Source organism: Labrus bergylta, chromosome 23, assembly GCF_963930695.1.
Source record: "Labrus bergylta chromosome 23, fLabBer1.1, whole genome shotgun sequence".
Lineage (NCBI taxonomy): Eukaryota > Metazoa > Chordata > Actinopteri > Labriformes > Labridae > Labrus > Labrus bergylta.
This window is the reverse complement of record NC_089217.1, coordinates 10,565,971-10,587,029: the sequence shown is the minus strand read 5'-3', so window position 1 is coordinate 10,587,029 and position 21,059 is coordinate 10,565,971. Positions and strand designations below refer to the sequence as shown.

General features: G+C 41.1%; 1 protein-coding gene across 9 annotated transcripts in view; it reads left to right on the top strand.

Annotated features, from left to right (window-relative positions):
• Positions 1–21,059, top strand: part of dock4b (dedicator of cytokinesis 4b) — a 112,268-nt gene that overhangs the window by 47,457 nt on the left and 43,752 nt on the right. For all 9 annotated transcript variants that reach the window (XM_020639547.3, XM_020639550.3, XM_020639548.3 and 6 more), the window contains exons 9-19: positions 4,599–4,680; positions 4,866–4,926; positions 5,074–5,206; positions 6,322–6,410; positions 11,702–11,827; positions 14,260–14,384; positions 14,993–15,155; positions 17,144–17,250; positions 19,207–19,360; positions 20,689–20,786; positions 20,926–21,009. In XM_020639547.3, the coding sequence (XP_020495203.1) occupies positions 4,599–4,680; positions 4,866–4,926; positions 5,074–5,206; positions 6,322–6,410; positions 11,702–11,827; positions 14,260–14,384; positions 14,993–15,155; positions 17,144–17,250; positions 19,207–19,360; positions 20,689–20,786; positions 20,926–21,009 (1,222 nt within the window). The remainder of the gene's footprint in view (positions 1–4,598; positions 4,681–4,865; positions 4,927–5,073; positions 5,207–6,321; positions 6,411–11,701; positions 11,828–14,259; positions 14,385–14,992; positions 15,156–17,143; positions 17,251–19,206; positions 19,361–20,688; positions 20,787–20,925; positions 21,010–21,059) is intronic.

The window sequence follows — 21,059 nt, the reverse complement described above, 5'->3', positions numbered from 1 at the left end:
CCTTAGCTGTAGAATCCAGGTGGTTTCTTCCACCAGTGTATTTAAAAAGAACACATTCTTTCTTAAACTTTGTGTTTAAGTAAGACCTACAGTACATATGTGCACACAAGTACAGAAACATATTGTATCAGTGTTTGGAAGGCGCTTTAAGCCTCTACATCCACATATGTGTTCGTGATTGAGAGCACGATTAGACCTCAGCTTTTTTCAAAGTCGCTTACTATACTAGTTGTACATACAGATTTGGCTGAAATGCATTATGTAGTATGCAGTACGCAAACAAACACGAAATCTGCAGAATGCCAAAACTACCCCAAAATATTAACAGAACGCATCAGACCAGTCTTCCTTGAGTACTGTTTCCCACAATGCAAAGCACCAGGTAAGAGATCAAAATGACGGACCGCGACAGCCATCGTAACGGGGAAAATAATCACAATCAGACCAAGCCGACACGAAGACACCACCAATTATCTTTTTTGTTGTCTCTCAAAATCATGAATAGAAATCCCTTTTCAGCTTTAAAGCCCCTGTGAGGAGTCTTTAAGTAGTTGTTGAACCGACTGAAAATGACATTAATGACTCTGCATTACCTACAAAAGTAAGCAAGATCATCACTGACAAGATTGACTATTTCTATATTGTTCTTTTGAATGCCTGTAACCTGCACGTGGATGTAGGTGTCATAGGAGACGATTTAAAGCACCCTGAAGAAACAGCCTTATAAATACTGAAAAATCAGCGATTCATCTGACTGTTGAAAGAAAGCAGGATGTTGTTATTTATCAGAAAACACTGTACAATGCATGTACGGGGAGAAAAACAAATCAGCAACAAGGCAATCCGCTTTGTCCTTAGGGGCGGCGAAAATTGACACAATTTACCTTTTCCTTTTATCTCTTCAATGCAAGTACTAAACGTAAGGGTTAGAAATAATGGAGGTAGCTATGTGCAACTATTCCCAACACACTCTTTGTCTTGAAGTGGGTAATTAGCTTGGTGTGGTATCATATTAAGTTCCACTCGATGCACTACCCTTTTCATTGCACCTTCTTCTTATTTACTCCTGCTTTAGCAAGGTAGGAGTAGTTAGACTCTGGGAGTTTTTGTCATGCATTTGAAGTAGATGTACAGCTCGTTCTCTGTACCAGAAGGAAGTTAGCGTTAGTTGTTCAGCTCAAACATCTCCCATTTATATTGTAAATAAGACAAATACCAAACTATAGTTCAGAAAGTCAACATACAAGACAGAACTGAATATAAGACACAGACACAACGCTCTATTTTCCTCTGCTTAGCCTGTTCCCTTAATCAGTTAATTACAGTTTGGGGGGGATAAAGGCAGTGAGAGGGCTTCACCATTGTGTCAAGAGGTTCTGTCTTCGAGGAAAATCTCACCATGGCAACCTGCCAACATTATCTCCCACTGTCTGGTCACACATACACACACACACACGCGCACACACACACACACACACACACACACACACACAGATACAGAAATTTAACACAAGTTGCCTGGCATTGAGCCATTAAGATGCTTTCCTCTGAGCTGTCTGTGTGTGTGTGTGTGTATATATGTGTGTTTTTGTGTGTCTGTAAGAGACCAGATGGGGGTCCGACACGTTGTCTCTGTACCATGCCAACACCAGCAGCCCCAGTGCATCATGGCAGCCTCTTTGTGTTCGATACAGGCTCATTGTCTGGCTCTTTAGCAGGACACACAAACACCGCAGCGCACTGAACCGCACTCACAATGTTGCTCTTTCTGCTTTATAATGTTTGGTGCTATTCCAGGTTACACTCACCCATTTACTCCCACTTTATCATCAATACGAATTCACACTTCACTATTTTTCATAAGCATAACCTCTGCTAAGCTCTAACGCAGTCACCCAGGGTTTCTTGACATTTGTGTTCATGTTTTTTTAATTTTTTTTTTTTATGTGTTTCTCTTTTAAAGGCTGAACACTGCTTCGCTGCTGTTCTGGAGTCTTTTGCGTCTCTTTCCACTCTCGCCTCTTGGTTAGATTTCAGATACTTGGCTTGGTTTTTCGGAGGCAACAGTGGCAGTTAATTTACCCACTGTTTTACTCACCAGTCGCGCACTATTCCCATCCCGTCCTCCCCTCCACCCCCCCATTGGGCGAGCTCATGGCTCCTAATGCAATCATCGATATCAGGAGAGGGAATAGCCAGCGCACTGTGGGCCCAGAGGGAAAGGAAATGGGCCATTCATGTTATGTTAATGTGGGTGGTGATAGAGGGAGATAAGGTCCCATTGGGGGACACAGCTCCTCTTAGCGCTGGTGATCAACACGCTGCAGCTGTGGGAAGGGAGAAGTGTGTGTTAGGGACTTGTGTGTGTTTGCCTTTCGCAGGAGTGGCTCTTAATTGGCATTTGGGGTTTCAACAATAAGGCGCTAATGAGGGTTAGGGAAAACGTGAGCTAGTCTCATGTCTAATGCATAGGAATCTGTCTCCATATGGCCAGATGAATAGCCTGGAAAGTTACAGAGAGCGGCTAATGAGGAATAACCAACTCTAAATCACTTCCGCACTCAAATGGTTAATTCCAATATGGATGATAAGAGGGAAAACTTTACTGAAGGAATACATGTATGAACAATCACAAGCATTTGTATAATTAATAATCAGAAGCTTAATTAATTTAAACATGCGCGCCCACTGCCCTACATACACAAAACACTGAATTACAGTACAAGAAACAGCCACTTTTTTGCATCAGACATGGCAACTTTTGAGGTCTTAAGAGCAGCCTGTAATAGCCCAGACTAGTATGAAAACTAATCCATTGTAGCTGTATGCAGCGTGCAGTCAAGTTATAGGATCTGTATGGTATGTTCTGCTCCTGTGTGTGAATCGGCGCTGGCTATCGGTGCCGGCGCCTTGGCTCATTGTCAGGCCTCGCTGCATTACAAGGTTTTCGCTCTGCTTATCGGCGGACTGTGAAAGTCACCTAACTGGATTAGCCCTCAGCTCGCCAGCCAGGATGAGACGGGCCCAGCAGGAAGCATCCGCTGCCTCTCGCTTTGAGCGTGCGCGTGAGCTACAGAGCGAGGGCAGAGTACAAAGAGAATGAAAGCGCGAGCTGTGTCTGTCCTTTTTCTGTTTGATGACCGACATGCGCTTAATTTCCCAGCCTTCACAAAGAGTGGGCGTGGGGCATTTGAGGCCAGAGTTCTTCTTTCCAGACAGTTCAGTCTGCTCCGTGAACGTCCTGAACTTATGATGTTAAAGTTGCGCCGTAGAATATGTACCGGAAAGTGATTCAGCATTGTTTAGACTTGATGCCAGATTATATACTTTAACAACAGTCTCAGTATGGCTATTGTTTTATTTACGGCTGCACTGGCATCATAGCTCTAGGGATGCTGAAGAATCTCTGCGGGTCAGTTGCTCCTCCACTTCTGTCTAGACTGAAACTTCTCAACCATAGAAAAAAATTACAACGGAATGAAATTGGGTACAGACATTCATGATCCCAAGAGGACGGATCCTAATGGTTTTATGATCCCCCAACTTTCCCTCTAGTACCACTAGCAAGTTGACTTTTGCAGTCTCTTAAGTAAAATATCTCAACTACTGTATTAATTTAGTATGTTGATCCCGTGGCTTTTATTTGGCTCTATTCCCATGTTATAAGTTCTGATAGCAAGTTTAAGCATGCTAACACACAACCGTTAAATCAGCTGCATGGAAATAGTATCTGCACGCTAATTGCTGATGTTAGCATTTAGCTCAAACCATCACTGCACTCCATAGAACCGTCATTCTGTGAGAATCTTAGAGGAATGTGGTCAGTAGGTGTGCATTTGTATGTTCTTCTTGTCTGTTATCTCTGTACTTCTCTTCATCTTTCAAGTTTCAAGGAGATGTCAAGAGTCCATAAAGTAGATGTAGCCTTGTACACACCAACAGCTGTTTATGCTATTTCTTCATTCTGTAAATTCTGAATAAACATACAGCTCATTGCCTTCGACACTGACCATTTTGACACACCATTCACCTTGCTAATCTCAGCCTGGCCCTGACACAACCAGAAGATATATGACAAGCATCTCAGTAGAAATGAAACTGAGGTTATACAATGTCTCCTTTAACCCGTCACTGCTTTTGTTGACAGTCCACTAAAGTGTTTAAAACGTGCCAGAAAGAAATACACAATGTGCAAAAACACGCTGAATATTTGATTCAGCTGTGGAGGAGCGACATGAGGATGTTCTTGTCGGATATGTTACAGACAGTCTGTCTTGTTGGGGATTTGGTTCAGTAATTCAAGCTTTGTATATCTTTTTCACTCCCTCCATCCCTCTGTGTCTGCTCCCTCTCTGCTTGTCTTGCTCCTGCCTCGTATTCTCTTTCAGGCTGCTTCAGTTTGAAGTCTGAACTTTCAAGTGTTTCCTCCAGTGTCCGCCGCGAAGCGCTTCACACTTTTTTGACGTCGTTTCTAATCTTTATTCTGTTCCTGTTAGCAGTCGCTTGGATTTAGGTGTTTGCGATGACACCCAGCCATCACTTCTGACCCTCATCCAACTCCATGTGTGTTCCCTCCCTCCGTCTCTCCTCTGTCACAGTGAAAGGTTCTTTGTAAAGCTGAATAAGAGCGGGTTGCCCAAGTCGCCGGAAAAGACAGAAAGACAATGCACGCTATTTGTGGTGAGTAGTGAACATGATTTTTGCGTTTACAAAGAGTTATTTGTCGCGGTTTCTAAAGCAAGTCATGTTCTATCATGTTCCATTACTCTGAGAAGTAAACTCTGAGTCAGCTCTCTGGAGCTTGTTTACAATGATTGAATCTGAAGCTCAAGTGTGTTTTCCTGTTTTTTTTTTTTTTCTGTCAGGATTTGGGAAGCAGTGATCTACGAAAAGATGTCTACATTGTTGTTCACATCATAAGAATAGGTGGGAGTTACGACGCTGCTTCTTTTTTTTTTGTCTGTATGTCTTTTTACAGCTCTTGTGCTTTTGTAGCAGGGCTGTTTTGACTGAAAAGCGTCTGTGTGTGGTTTGTGTGTGTGTGTGTGTGTGTGTGTGTTTTTGTGTGTTCAGGGAGAATGGGAGCAGGAGAGAAGAAGAATCTGTGTAGCGTACAGTACAGGCGGCCTTTCGGCTGTGCTGTCGTCAGCATCGCAGATCTCCTCACTGCTGACTCCAAGGATGACCATCTGCTCAAGGTTTACGCGTAAGTCACCGCTCATGACCAGTTTGAAGTTCTTTCTTCCAAATCACGAATCACGCTATTCTTGAAGCTGAAGTTGATGATTTTTCGCTTTGCTTTTCCAAGACTAAAAAAAAAAAAAAACTGTGTGACAACACTTTCAGCACCTTTGAAAGTGTTGTTTGTCACAAACACTGAATCGAGAAAACAACAGGTTGGAGTTTTGGTGCCGCTCCTTTATGATAAGCTAAGCTAAAACTCTGGCAAAACAAATACAAGTCTTTTGATACACAGCTCTAGAATTCCCTCTAATGTAGCTCCACAGCAGTTTAATTCAGGCCATCGTATTAACTAGTGAGTTATAAAGCAATGTCATTAAAGCTTTTACACAACAACAACAACACAATCACTGTTTGCTGTTGTGTTCAGACAAAGTGGCAGTGAAAGGACCTTGTTGTGCTGCCTGGTCTACACAATGCTCTCAGGAAAAGAAAAAGGCCACAGTTGACACACTGCTCTGACCTAAATTATAGTAGGATTAGACTGACTGACCAGTAGAAGAAAAATACAACCACCTTCCCTATACCTGCAGTTACAAGAGAGACTATTAGTCAGATTAGCAAAGAAATTCTTCAGAATTAGGTCAGGACAAGACGTCATGGAAAATACAGTTAAGAACTTGTTTTCACTTGACGACAACAGGTATTGACATGAGTTGCAGGAAACCGTAACTATTTTCCTGCACCTTAGATTTATGCAACAGGTGGTACAGTGAATGTTACAATGTGCTAACATGATAAGCAACTCTTTGCAAGGAATGCTAAGAGTTAAAAACAACAGAACATCAACCAGGGTCGTTTTCTCCAGTAAATCCCACATGATAAACAAGTTGAGCCTAAATCGTGATTATTGAAAAAGAAATGTTGTTTTACTTAAAGAAGCTTAAAAAAAAAAAAAAACAAGCTGGAAAACAACCCTGATCATGTCAGTAGGGTTAGCTTAGCGTAGGAGAGTACACAGCAGAATATATGGGTTACACACTGGGGACATTGACTTAAAAAAGATATGGGCACTTTATGATATGGATAAACAGTAAAGTAAATATCTATTTTCTGTATTGTCTCATCTTTCTGTTTCAGGTGTAACACTGAGAGTGAGTGGCACCAAATCCACGAGAACCTCATCAAAAAAGCTAATTCCAGATACAACCTGTCAGGCTCCAACACAGGTAAGAATCACTCTCGCTTTATTTTTATTTCTCACTTTGCACGCATCTTGGTTTGGTGTGTCACAGGGCCAGATCAGTCTTGGCCAACGTAACAGCTCAGATCATAAGTCATGTTCCATGTGAGTCAGTTTCCGTTCAGTCTGAGGTTGTGATCTTGTTGAAATGAAGTTCCTCTTCAGGGGGAGCGCATCAGTCTTCACATGGTCTGGTCTGCAGGAAGCGTGGTGTTGCAAATGTGTTCAGATGATTTTTTTATATATATATATATATATATCTATATAAATAGCTGCATTTGCATCATCCTGAACAACAGCGTCAGCAGTTTCCCATAGCAACCAGTTTGGTCGAGGAGGAATCAGGACATTCAGTTCTTCTAAGAAGTGTAATGTGAAATATAAAGAGGTTTGTTCTGCAAAGGGAGCAATACTTCAATTCAGTGGCTATAAGAATTATGATCCAATAGTCCGAGCTAGTACAGGAATCATATTAACTTTTTTTTTTTTTGCAAAAATGATGGCACAGGATGAGCTTCGGGATTATGACTTTAAAATATAATCTTTATTGAAGGGCGAGCAAAGTGTGAAGTGATAGAGCACAGTCCAGATATAGCAGTGTTTGCTAAATTGCAGCTTTTTGTTTACTGGAGTTTGAACATTTACCCCTGAATTCATCAGAAGTTTGTCTTAAAGCGGATTTACATAAAAGTGGAGGTGCAATGATGATGTAATATTCCTGCAGGCTTTTATTCCTAAAATGAAAATAGTAACTCTGTGTGCGAACAGATTTCGACACCTTTATTTTCTATCACCTTATGTATTCTTGTAGGACGCCTGCTCAGTGGAAAAGGTTGTTCATTGTTTGAGAGCTATCACTCTGCACGCAAATGCAGAAACAAGAAAGTCGATTCTAAAAAAATTAAAAAAAATCTGTGAGTTTGATCTACTGATTCAGCTTCCACCCTCACACCTTCCCTCAGAAGAACAGTAATTACTTCAGGAGAAGCTACAACTCAGTTACTAAGAATAGTCTTGCATAAGTGTGAAATAAGGCAGTAATTAAACTGAATGACACAAAGCCTTTTTGGAACAGTGTGCGTTATCGGAGCAGCATCTTTTTTACTCCATTGGTTTATCAAAAAACTGCAGCATCAAGCGGAACTTCTATAGAGCGGCGCTGCGAGTGAATGGATGGAGACGTAACATGGTTGGAACGGCTTAGCTGAGAAGGAGAAGAAGCGTTTTAAATTCATTCATGATAAATCAAACTGAAGGGGAATGAATGGGACTTCTTACGCAAGCACCTTTTTGTTTTTTAATCTGATATTGCACTGGAGAAAAATCTCAATCAGTTTGTATGTCTAGCTTTCTTAATCTGTAGGCTGTGTAATCAGAAGCTGCACGAGTGTTATCACATTGAATTACAGATCAAACATACAGATAAAGTAGAGTATTGTGCATGTTACTCTTCCAAGATGTTTGCAGATGACCTTGCAGACATGTGGCTTACTCAGTTTGGTTTGAAAAGCTACTTGCAGAAAGCCGGGTGTCGTCTTTGCTGACAGTATTTTCTCAAAAAATTATGCAACATGCACAAGTGTTTGCTTCAGGCTCTCATTTCACAGCATTATGCAAACCAGCAGGCCACGCTGGCACACACATCATAAACAGATGTAAGTGAATTATTCTAAAGACCTTCTCCCCTTCCCTGGCTGCTGTTTGCAGTTTATCACAAACACTTGGATGTTAGCTATTGAGTAGCTGTCAGCTAAAAGACATTGATCCAGCCGAAACGCCTGATTCGCCTCAGTGCTTTCTCTTTCAAAGTGCATTAGAGGAGAGCTGAGGGTCTTTTGTCGCAACACTCTGGCACGCATAATTGGAGGGAGTTTGTTCCAAAATTGCATTTCCACAACTTAACTGAATTTGACATTGATCCTATGGAATGAATGTGAAAATGTTTTAATTACAACTTCTAAGATAATGAGTTTCATTTTTGTGTTATGGGTACCATTTGTCTCTGTCTGGGTCAAATTAATTCATTATAATTGTGTTCGCTCTGACAGTTTCACTTTTCAAGGCTCTTATTGGCTCTTTTAAACTTCTTCTGTTTTCTTTAATTATGTCGCACACATCTGCCTTTACACTCATAACACTAGTGAAAGCCTGCTCATTATGTCCAAGTGTATCACAATCTGGAATCAGACGTTTTATATCAACCAAAACACTCAACTAAACATCAACGGTTTCACAATGTCGGATTTCCCTTAAACCTTCCGTGCTCAGTTTAAGCTGAGAGCAGCTTTGCACATCATCACTTTCAGCCAAATTTACTGTGTACATCCACGTCCTAAAAGTCACTTCCCCCCCCAAAAGGCAAATATTCTGCAGCGGCGCAACAGTGCAGAGAACATAACACTTGTCTCGCATTGACACCAAAATGTGCAAGCTGGAGAGGATATTTCATCTCTAGCAAACAGGTCAGTGTCTCCTCTCAGGCTGGTCCCTGTAAAAATGTCCATGCAGGAGTTATGGAACACCATGCATAATTTAAGGATCACAATTTATTACACTTAGTGTCAGGAGAGCAATTAAAACAAGTGTGCAGTGGAGTGAAATAAGGTAATGTGCATTTGTGTGTGTGTGTATATGTGTACATTGCACAATGCCATCTTTTGTACAAGTGTGTGCATCTGAAGTTGTCTTGCTTTTAAAGAGGCCTGGCAGTGAGCCAGAAGTCTCTCATTAGCTGCCAATTAGCAGGGGAGAGATGAATACTCTGCCCTTAAAGTATAAAGAACATGTTCAGGAAACAAAGAGGCAGAGAGAAAATCTACGAGGGGAGACAGTTCACATGTACACTAATGACTACCTTATTTTTCTTGTGTTTGAGGGGCATGGGGGGCCTTGTGGGTAATCGAATTTGAAAGACAAGAGAGCTAGCTGATGAGAGGCGAATGTTATTTTTGTTTACATGTTGCCCAGTAGTCCATGGCTGTGATTTCATAAGAACCTCGCTCTGTATGAGTCAGGTCAGGTAGATAATTTGGCTCCCACCTCCATGCGAGCGTAGGCAGTGACAGAAGAGGCTGCGACAACGCCACTGTTTTGTATTTTTGAGTTATTATTTTCCTCTGTTTTGTTGAGTTTGTGAAGAGGCTGGCTGGGTGGGCTGAGGGCAGCAGAGGTCGAGGGTGTGTTTTTCAGCGTCAGCTACATCTATCAGGCGGAATAGTAATGAAGTTGGCTCGTGTAATCGTAGCCCTGAAGTAGCTTTTAGAGCCTGTCCATGTCTGTGTGTGCGTTCGGTTATGTGTGTTTTTAATACCAAAGGCTCCACTTTAAGGGGGAAGGTTCATTAGACTGGGTAAGAAAAAAAACTCCCTGTGAACCCAATGGGAGTCTCCTTTCATTTCCCGTTAGGTTTTTGTGCCAGGATGAACAAACTTTTGATGCGCTGTGGGGTTTTTATCTTTGACTTATTTAGACCCTTCCACTGTTTAAATATTTCTTTGACTTTGAGTGGGAGGTGTCACGGTTGAAGAGCAGAGAAGTGTTACATTTAAAGAAGTGTTACATTTCTGTTAAAGAGAAACAGCTAACTGGACAGATCAGTTTAATGATCAGTTTAACTAGCTACTACTTAAGGGTACTTTTATTTTCTGGCTGCTGTTACCTTCAGTTAAAAGATGTGCTTCGATGAATTTAAATCTTGGTAGGTTATGTTTTCCATCTAACATGGCTTAATGAGGCAGTTGTATCAAGCATTTTATATGTGGCTGTGACCTATAATTGAAAAATATGCTTTGATATATTGTCATCTTGACATCTTAGTACTTTTTTTTTTTACCCCATAGTCCTATAAGATTTAGCTTCATCATATATTGCTTTAGAAAGTTTAAAAAAACTTCCAGATAGGCCTCAGTTTTAGGAGGGTACACTTAGCATTGAAGTGTTAGTCAGCTTGTTGTAGCAATTACTCTGGTTTGATATGCATTCCTGTGCATGTTGAGTCAGCTTTCTGTTGCAGAGAAGCAGCTAATTAAAAAACTGAAGCTACATTGCTAAGTAGCCTGGGCAAATCTAAGCTGAACAGAATATACTGTTGTAAATAATATAATTATATGTGCCTTAATAAGCTGAAATCTTGGTACGTTATTTTGTGCTGCAGCTTTATTTATTGCTAGATTAAGAACAGCTCCTCCAGCTAAATCTCCTACTTAAAGTAAGCTTAAATTTAGCATAGTAGCAGTAGTGTTTGCTTTAGACTCAAGATGAATTCATGTTCATTTGTGTGGTAAAATGACTTACTCAAGCATAGTGGCTGAATTGATTTTAAATATTGGTAATATAAAGCCTTACAATAGAGTTGTTAAAGAAGACTTTTAAGCAAAAACAACACATTATACTTGCAGCTACAGCATTATCCTCAGAGCTGACGTTTTTTGCAGCGCAAGATCCACAACAGTTATTTTTGGGTAGATCAAATAATAAGTCGTAAAAACTACAAAAAAAAAAGGCTTTACTTTGTGTCTGTCTTACACACAATTTTGCACAAAGCCTGAGAACCTGAAAAATCTATCTGTTATTTCTCACTGCCTTTTTTTCTTCTTCTGTATTCCTTTGCATTGCATTATATTCTGGCATATTGTGAGAAGGTTTGCAAACAAGTCACGTCGCTTTTGTTGACTTGCATTGACTGAAACCTCTCTGAGTTAATGAACCGGTTCACCAACGCCTCCCAACCTTCCAGAAAACATCCACCATAATAACAATCATCATCGTCTTTTCTCTTACAGTACTCACTCCCTTGCTGTTTGGTTGTTTCTGTTTTTGCTTCTCCTCCACAGAAGCATGAACAGGAACTAACGCAAGGCGATGCATTTCAGCTCTATTAATAAATATGTGCTTTAATTTATCCATGCTGACATTTGAAGTTATTGCATAAGATTATTGATTTGATATGACAGCCTTTATGAAGGATATATATCCTCCTTTTTTTTAAAGTGCTGTGGATGACTCACAAGCTGTTTGCATTTGTTTTTTATGTATCTGTGGGCGTCAACTTGCTTTCCATACAAATAAGTGCGGCGATATAATTTTATTTGTCGAGTTTGAAAGTCCATGCGGCTCTAATAAACCTGAAAATATGCCCTTATGAAACTGTGCTCATCTATACCAGATTGTTTATAGTGTAGGGAATATTTTGACTTTGATATACTGTAGAAAAAACCAAGGCCACGTCTTGGTTGTAACATATGATCACTCAGGAAGGTTGTTTTCATTTTTTTCAAGGTCTTGCGGTTGCTCTCCAGCTACTTCACGGGGACATAGAGCAGCTGAGACGGGAATACATGGTCCTCTTCACTCGGGGTGTGTCCATCACCAGGAAACTGGGCTTCTCTGATATCATCATGCCAGGTAGGACCATTCAAAAGCTCACTTGCAGAAGCAACATGGTACCAAGTTATTTGTAGCTTTTAGGGCCTTCTAGCATGTTTAAGAACTACACTCATCATGAGATTTGAGATCACTATGGATGTCAGCTGACCGTGTGTGTTTCAACATAAGTAACTTCTCTTTAGGTCCCATGTTGGATTAGTATTTTTATGTCTGCACTCTTAAGAGGTCAGCTTGCTTTCTAGCGACCTTTTTTAAATCCAAGATTGATGCAATATTTACTTTTATCTTTAACTTCTGCTGTATGAAAATGTAAGATGAAGATTGAACATGGATAAAAACAATTCAGTGAAGTCAGGTGAGGTCAGTAACAGTAATAAAACATTGATTTCTGTTTAGAAATCAATGTTTTATTCCTTATACTGTTGTTGAAATTGTCAACCATACCTCTTGATTCAATAAAATCTTTAATTGTCTATCTAGAGTTTTTTAATGCACACTGACCCCCCCCCCCCCCCCCCCCCCCCCCCCCCCCCCCCCCCCCCCCCCCCCCCCCCCCCCCCCCCCCCCCCCCCCCCCCCCCCCCCACCCCCCCCTTGCATCACCTGTAGTTGCCTAGGTAACAATTGACATCCCTACCTATTGCGTGACAGTGATATTTGAATTCCACCTAAGGGTGCTCTCAGAGAGATGAAATATTCAGGTTGTCTCAGGTAGAAAGGCCTCACTGAGAAAGCCTCCTTTCTTAATGACACAGACCCCTGCAGAGACCCTCAGGCTAACCTGGATGGGGTCTTGTTGCCATGGTTACAAATGTACAACCACTTACATGTAAGATTAAACAAGGGTGCACTTATATCTACATGTATTGTGGAAAAAGTCCAGCAGTAGAAGGCAGAGTCCGTATTTTCTCACTCTTTGTCTGTTCATTCATTCATGAGAGCTGGACGTTGAGGGACTGCTTTTTTCTCCACAGAAGAGCAGTTCTTTAAAAGGAGTGAGGTGTGCTTGTCTGGTCACACGGATAATCACAGACTCTGGGTCCCCCAGCGCCTCACTAACACAGATTTATGTTCACTGTCTCATTCTTTGTCTTTGTCTGACTATAAAGCCGTAACACTGAGCGCTCTCACCCTTTTCTGTGCAAGTCTGCCCTTGGGCTGTGGAAACGGTCTCTCCCCCATTTTTGTATTCTCTTTTCTGGATTTGGTATCCGACTTTGTCTTTCTCCTCATTTTCCCTCTTGAGCTGCTCTAGCCCCGCCCTTTCCACTTCCTTTTTTCCTATTGTGCATTAAGAAACTGCCCCCATGTGTGTATGTGTGTGTGTGTGTGTGTATGTGTCTCCCTTCCTGCACTCTTTGTGTGTATATGCGGGTACAGTACGAGTTGATTTAGAATACCCCGAGTTGCTATGGTTACTGTTGTTAAGAGCAGAAAATCAATGTTGACCCTAGAGATAGAGATATGATAAGCACACACGCTCTAACACACACAGTCGCAGAGGTTATATAGGGAAACGATTTTACAATGTGTCTGACCACAGCCTGGCTGCAGAGGAAACAGGCCTACGCTCGTTCTCACTCAGAGCGCTTTGCAACACTTTGACTTCCCTTACAGAAGGACATTAAAAGTGCGCCTGGCCCAGTCATTGTGCATGCAGGTGCAATTATAACAAAAAGGGTAGATGTAGAATATTACTTCCTGTTGTGTGTTTATACAGATTGCAGAACAAGCTTTGAGAGAATATGGCTTTATTACTGAGCAAGAGTGCTAAAGTGCAAAAATGAATTGTTTAGACGCAAGATACTGATGTTTTATTCCACAGACAAAGGTATGTGAATTTGATGCCTTTGCAACTTTTTTTCTTTATTACACTTTTAATTTGAGAAAAAAAAGATTTTAGCTCCCCAGCTGATCTGAAAACAAGTCTTGAGATTAGCAGGAGGTATATTGCTAAAGTCCCCATGAAACAAAACTTTGAGAGTATTTTACTGTCGTATTTACACTGAAACAGGATAGAACCAATAACAAGATAGAAGGTGGGATAACATTGGGATGAATTTGATTAGATCATTCGCTTCAACAAAGCTTTTTAATTGATGGGTAAATTATTGAACGCCCCGAGTGCAGGACGAGTCATCAGACATTTGAATCGTTACAGAATGAGATTTTCTTTTTTTTATTAATCTAAAAAATGCTCAAGACGATGCTTCATTGAAATATTTGTTGCAGATAAATGAACTTTAACACAGGAACTCTGGATTGAAACCGAGAAAGAAAAGTGTTTTTCACTTCATGGGGACTTTAAATGTATTGATATAAATGCTGTCCACCCCTGTCATAAAGCATTACACAAACAATTGTCAAAAAGCAGCAGGGAGATCATTAGTAATGTTCTCTGATATGCCTAATCAATGCCTTGTTGCCTCTTTGACCTTCCTGTTCCTGCAGGAGAGATGAGGAATGACCTTTATGTCACGCTGGAAAAAGGCGAGTTTGAGAAGGGAGGAAAGAGCGTCGCCAGGAATGTAGAGATCACTGTCTATGTGCTGGATATTGATGGACAGATCCTCAAGGTAAAAAGGCCTTTTTTTAAAATCTTATTTAAAACTGTATGCCGAAGATGTTAAGTCTCATATTAGTAAGACCCATACATGTCCAAGACAAAATTAAGCAATTTGGCTCTGAACATTTCTTTGAGGGTAATAAACAAAGCATTTAAGTCCTTAGTTAACTTGTTTTCTTTTTTCTTAAAGTGGGTGTCTTATTTTGGAGCTAAACCCTTCATTTAAATATTGCTGACCTAGATGAGAGCTAAGTGTCTCTCCAGTGTGCTGCCCATTTCTGGTGCAGCGCTGTGACAGTCTGTGTCTGTGGTTTCCTGCACTGACTTGGCCTTGGACGGAAAATAGACTTGAATATAACCCTGCTGCCACTGCTACTGCCACCGCATCGCACACGGCCCTCTGACACACATTAAAACACAAATGCAAATAATGCCATTGTCAATATTTTGGCATTTGTGTAACAGTTTTTCATATATTCCTAATCTTCCATGATTAGGAGTCATTAAGTCCTCCTTTCAATTTTACTTTTACCATCATCCCTGAGTCTCACCTCTTGTTTCCTGCCTACTTTCTTTTCTTCCACTTAAATTCAGCCTTCTTTTTTTCTGCCATCACAGAGTCATGTGGCGGCCGGCTCTGGTGAACCAGGAGCAGATGAGTACCACTCCTTGGTTCTGTACCACAACAACAGCCCCCGCTGGGCGGAGCAGATCAAGCTGCCCATCCCTGTGGACATGTTCCGGGGTTCTCACGTCCGTTTTGAGTTCAGACACTGCTCCAGTAAGTGGGAACGGGATAGTGGGGTAGCCTCTATATTTCTGGGAAAGCTTTCAGGCTGTTTGCTGTTCAGCTGGGAACGCCTGAGGTGATGCTTTATTTGCAGTTGATTACCCAGGGCAATTAAAGGTAAAGAGGCGTTGTTGTGTAGCCAAAACAAGCACTTCACTCCCCATCTGCTTGAATCTGCCAGCCCCTAAAGCCCTCAGGCTTCTGCCAAACCAAAATTGACAATGTCCAAGTGAACAAGTTTGCTCTTATTTAAGCATTTCCATTATGCTCCTCACCTTCTAATGATACAAAACTGAAATTATGACCAGAATATTACTCCCATCCTCATCCTTTCTGTCTGGGCTGCTGGGAGAACACTGAGTCTCCTCTCTCATAACACACTGATATTATTATGCCATTTCCAGCCAAGCTGAGAGGCTGCATGGCTGTGTGCAGTAGATATAGCTGCCTTATTACTGCTGGCAGTGCTAGCATTGCTACCCAAGTGGTGCCTATCAAGAGCCCAATTTAATCCCGTGGTGACACCAGACTGAGGAGACCATATAACACAGGCTATTAGAGCTCGGAGTCAACCTGCTTGGAAAAAAATATGATTAGCAAGAAGCTCTCATTTCACTCAGGTGCTACCAGAAAATATTGAAGATGCTTTTAAATGCAATCTTTTTTTTTTTTTGCAGTCATTATGCAGCAGCAGCAGTAATTGTTAATTTGTTTTTGGGGAGTCTTGTGTTCCTAAATGGTGCTAAAGGAAACGGTGTGAAGGCCTGCTGGCGTCAGCAGTGTAAAATACTGTTTTATTATAGATGACTGTTGAATGAAGCATAATTGCTTTAATATTGGTGAAACTCCTGTTGCTGTAAGGAGCAGCTGGTTATTGTTTTTCACTCATTAGACAGCATCAATAAAGTCTTTTAAAATCTGAGTTCCATGAAAGCCCCAAACATGTTTAAGTTTTCTACATAAGAGTATATGGTCAAATGATTTCAAGATATATCATACATCAACCTCTGTCTGATATGCCAAGCATAGCTGAGTCTGAATTTAAAGTGCAGCTTAATCTCTCTAAATCTCCGTGTTCTCAAGACTGTGACGGGTCATAGATCAGGAAAACTGAAAAAAAAAAAAAAAAAAAAAAAAACAACACCCAGAAATGTCAAAAAGCAAAAGTGAATATTCTTGAGTCTTGTATAGGTTCTCTGGTGTAAAAACAAAATCACAGCAAAGCTACAAACTGGTCAAGGTGCTCTACCATTTTTCTGGGTTTAATTCTGTTCAACTTGTGCTTCTCCCGGGAGACACACAACACACACACACACACACACACACACACACACACACACACACACACACACACACACACTCACAGAAGACTGGTCGATGCTGCCCAAAATGAATCACTTGGTGTTGCGCTGAAAGGAAAATAACAGCACTACTCTTGTTACCTCCCGCTGCGCACACATTAGCACTTTATTTGCTGATGCAGAATATAAATCACACTACATGTGTTCATAATGCAAATGATGCTTTTGGAAATGCTTCTGGGAAACACAGCAGCGTCGATAATCCGGCACGCTCAAAGAGTAACTATAACTCTTGCTCTTTGCTCGTGGGTTGAAGTTGTGTGTTAGGGTACTTAAGGGTGTGTTCTGTAGACTCTGAAATCATTGGGGTGTGTGGTTAAAAGTGCAACAGATTCGAACCACACCCAGCAGTGACACTGGGTGTGGTGTCATGGGTCAAAGATACCACTTTAAGGTTAGAAATGACTTAATGCTCTCTCCAGAATGTACTGTGGTACTTTTTTTCTTCTCCAAGTTTAATACATGTGCTCAAGTCAGAGCATCAGATCCACTTGTTCTTATTCATTAGCATTGCATAACCAGTTTCATAATATGAGCCATTGTTTTGGTTATTGTCTCTGCAGTCTGTGCTGGTGTATTTTGGATTCAATGTCATGTCCATGTGTTGTTGTTTGACAGCTAAAGACAAGGGAGAGAAGAAACTGTTTGGCTACTCCTTTGTGCCTCTGATGCAGGAAGATGGCAGGACTCTGCCAGATGGCACCCATGAGCTCATTATCCACAAGGTAAAACCTGCAAACCCTCACCACCGACACTCTGACTGAACAACACTGAGTGGAATGTATCGTGTGCTCTGCAGGATATTTGTTTTTGGCAGATGTACAATGCTTAATATTCAGATTGATGTGTACTTCCGTCCAAGCTTGAGTCTCATTGTGAATCAAGAGGATTGGATATTTTCCCTGTGTTCAGCGCGTCTTTACTTTTTTCACTCACAAGATTTTTTTTTTTTTTTGTTGGATGAAGTGTTATCATGAGTAAGAAAGAGCAATCATTTTTGTCTGATACCTCCAGTTACTTGGCCCCTATCCATGTGCCCAACAGTCCAACGTCAATGAGAGTTGTTCCAATATTTTTTATCTTACCTTGTATCCATTCAGATGCCTTGTACTGAGGCTTAATAATGACCATAACATACATGTTATTGCATTTTTTTACCGCTGACCCAGTATGGATCTGATTGTATCAAATGCACAGTATGTAAATTCCGCCACAAGAGGGCTCTCAATCAAAACAATAACAAAACATGTTGATGAGGCTGGCGGGGAATCATGGGAGTGATTCTCTCTGCTTGAGCGTTTAAGTCTCAGTGTGAGAAAAGTACATATTTGGGGCACTGATAAATGATGTTACTAAATCGATAAATTGACAGGCAAACTTGTGATTACCCGCTGCATTTCATTTAGTGGTAACAGTATTGGAACAACTCCACTTAGAACATGCAATTCTAAACAAAACACACCACTGAAGATGGGTTTCAAAAAGTGTCATTGTCATTCTGTTCCTTGGTGAATTGTGGCCCAGCTTTCTCTGAAGTGAACTCACTCACTGTTTTGCATCACACTGGTGTTGCCAAGGCTGCATCTGATGTGATTATATGCTGTGTACGATTATGTTCATTATTTGCTATGAATAGAAGGGGGAAAAAAAAGTCTGTTATCACATGGACTGACAAACAGCTATCATCACTCTATTACAGGCTGACCAGCCAATGAGTAATGTCCAGTTACTTAACCGCGAGGGACTGCTAATGTATGAGTTTGATTGTGTGCATGCGTAAGAGTCAGCTTGCACTGAACTTGATGCAGACACTTTTTCTTTTCAGTCAAATCTACCACTATCCCTGCATGTAGCACAACTTTTATGTCCCTTTTATTGCAGTTTACAGACCTTCTTTTTCTTGTTCCACACACATTCTGATTTTCACACATCAAAAGACTAAACAAATAAAATGTCCTGCACCCACTTTTTTAAAGCTTCTGCAAGACCGTCTTGGGTGTAATTTCAGAATAATTGCAGACTACATGCTTTTCCTCAGCTGCAGGCGGAGGGTGTGTGCAAAAACCTCAGGCTCTGCAGAGGACAGAAAAAGGTGGTTCATACAGTTTATTGGCAGTGAGGCACAACAGTGACCCAACGACTGATTATTTCTTTTAAAGTCAGCTACAGTTTTTTAAACAGTTTAAAAACACCAAAAACTCCTCTTTTTATTGCCTTCTTTTCCCTGTCAGGTTCCCAGATTTAGTCTTTCATAACATCCCCCTAACCTGAGCCTGCCAGTTTTAGAGGACAACTCTGTTTGCCTGGTGTGTTCCCAGCGCTCAGAGGGGGGAAAAGGCCCCACTCTTATGCCAGATGGAAGTTGCTGAAAAGCTCAATGAAGCTGGCATGGCCTACTTTCTCCTCAGACCTAAAATAGACACAGAAGAATCAGTCCAAAGTGTGTGGATGCTTCAGAGCTCAAACTGCCTCGGCTGAGCATTAAAACATCACTTTAAAAATCCAAAAATAAACAACAAGGTTATGTTATTGATTATGTGTTTTGTAGAAAAAAAAAAAAAAGTGTGAGATCAGAAAGTGGAGCAGTTTTTTTTTTTTCAGCATAATTTGAAGCCTCTTCTTTCCTTTTCCTGTGCCAGTTCACAAAATGTGATCTTTTCTTCCTTTTTCCTTTCCTTCAGTGTGAGGAGAACACCAGCTTGGCAGACTGTTCGCGCTACCTGAAGCAGCCATTCTCCAAAGCCAACCTCCCGTCCAACAACCAGACTTTGAAAGGCACCAAAGAGTCTTTCTGGATCACCAGCTTCCTCTGCTCCACCAAGCTCACACAGAATGGTAAACAAGACTCGGAGATTGACATTTTGGCCACTCGCTGGGTTGAGGTGTTTCTGGCTGATAGGCTTATGCCACGTTGGAGAAACCTGAATACACGAGCTGATTCTTTATGGAACATTTTAGTGCCAAAAATTAAGTTCAAAACTTTCCAGAAAGCTAAAAATAAAAGTTTTTTTTAAAAAAGGGGGGAAGGGCAACTTTTTGTGAAAGAAAGAATTTGACATATCCAATTGAACCATTCGAATATGTGGCAAAAACTTTGAAAAGGCAGCGTGAATGGATTAGCTTCTCATAATTGAAAATACTAATCCATCTGCTTAGGAATCTGCTTGTAAGAATGTAATTTTGTAGTCTTATTTCAGCAGGCTGAGAACATTATGTGTTATACAGTTATGAACATCCATCCATCCATTATCTATACCACTTTTTGCCCTTTTGGGGTCGCGGGGGGGCTGGAGACGATCCCAGCTTTCACTGGGCGATAGGAAACAATCACAGAGCTCACATATAGAGACAGACAACCAGCTGCACTACAGTAAAGTCACCTATTGACCTAACGAGCATGTCTTTGGACTGTGGGAGGAAGAGAGAAACCCACGCCTGCAGAGGTAGAACATGCAGACTCCACACAGAGAGGCTCTTTTCTGACAGGGATTTGACCCAGGATCACTGCACCACTGTGCAGCCCCAAAAGTGAACGATCACCCTGACTTGCTGTATCACATGTGCAGCAAAGAAGGATTTGTAGTCTGAAACTTGACCAGACACTGTCAGTGTTTTAGGAAGTAGAACAGCTCCAGGCACAGTTTTCTTGCAACAGGCTGCTAATATCCCAAATACATTAGATTTTGTTGTTGATTTGATTATAGTCATATTGCAGAGCTTGTGTTGTAATGGACGTACACAAACGTGCGCACACAGACAAACTCACATTTTAAGTTGCAAGAAAGAGACACGCTTCTGCTTGAACCGAATCCAAAGAGACATCTAAAAGACTTTCTTCTTGAGGCTTATGTTTTATTCATGTGCATGTCTGGGGACCCTGGCTCAGGGAAAATGACTTTTTATCTCTGTTATCCCCGCTGCACTTGAAAATGTCATCATTTGTTTGGATTTAGATGAGTTTTTTTGGGGGGGGGGCTGGAATTGAAGGGTGTGGTGATGCCTTGTGATGTGAGGTGCATATCTCTCAAAATTCCTGCGTTTCTTTTTCCGTCAAACATGCGTTCTGTTTTAACTTCATGCGCTCTTGGCTCTTCTTTTTTTTTTTTTTTTTTTTTTTTTTTTACTATCTCCTCCTTGGCTCCCTCTTTTTGTCCTTCCCTCAGGTGATATGCTGGACCTGTTGAAGTGGAGAGCCCACCCCGAGAGGATCAACGACAGCCTCTCCAAGCTGAAGGAGATTGATGGCTCTGAGATTGTGAAAGTAAGCGCACACACAATCAGAATTTCTGCGCTGAATATTTTCTGCTAACCTGGCATTTCTAGTATTGATCATTTCTTATTTGATTTGAGTCCATGTGTTTTTTAAAGTTCAAGTTTTTTTGCTTTCCTCTTCACCACAGTTTCTACAAGACACCCTGGACACTCTCTTTGGTATTCTGGATGAAAGCTCTCAGAGATACGGCCTCAAAGTGTTTGATTCTCTGGTGAGTAACTTTTTCTAAAGGTCAGGTGATTTTTTTTTTCTTTTCTATCT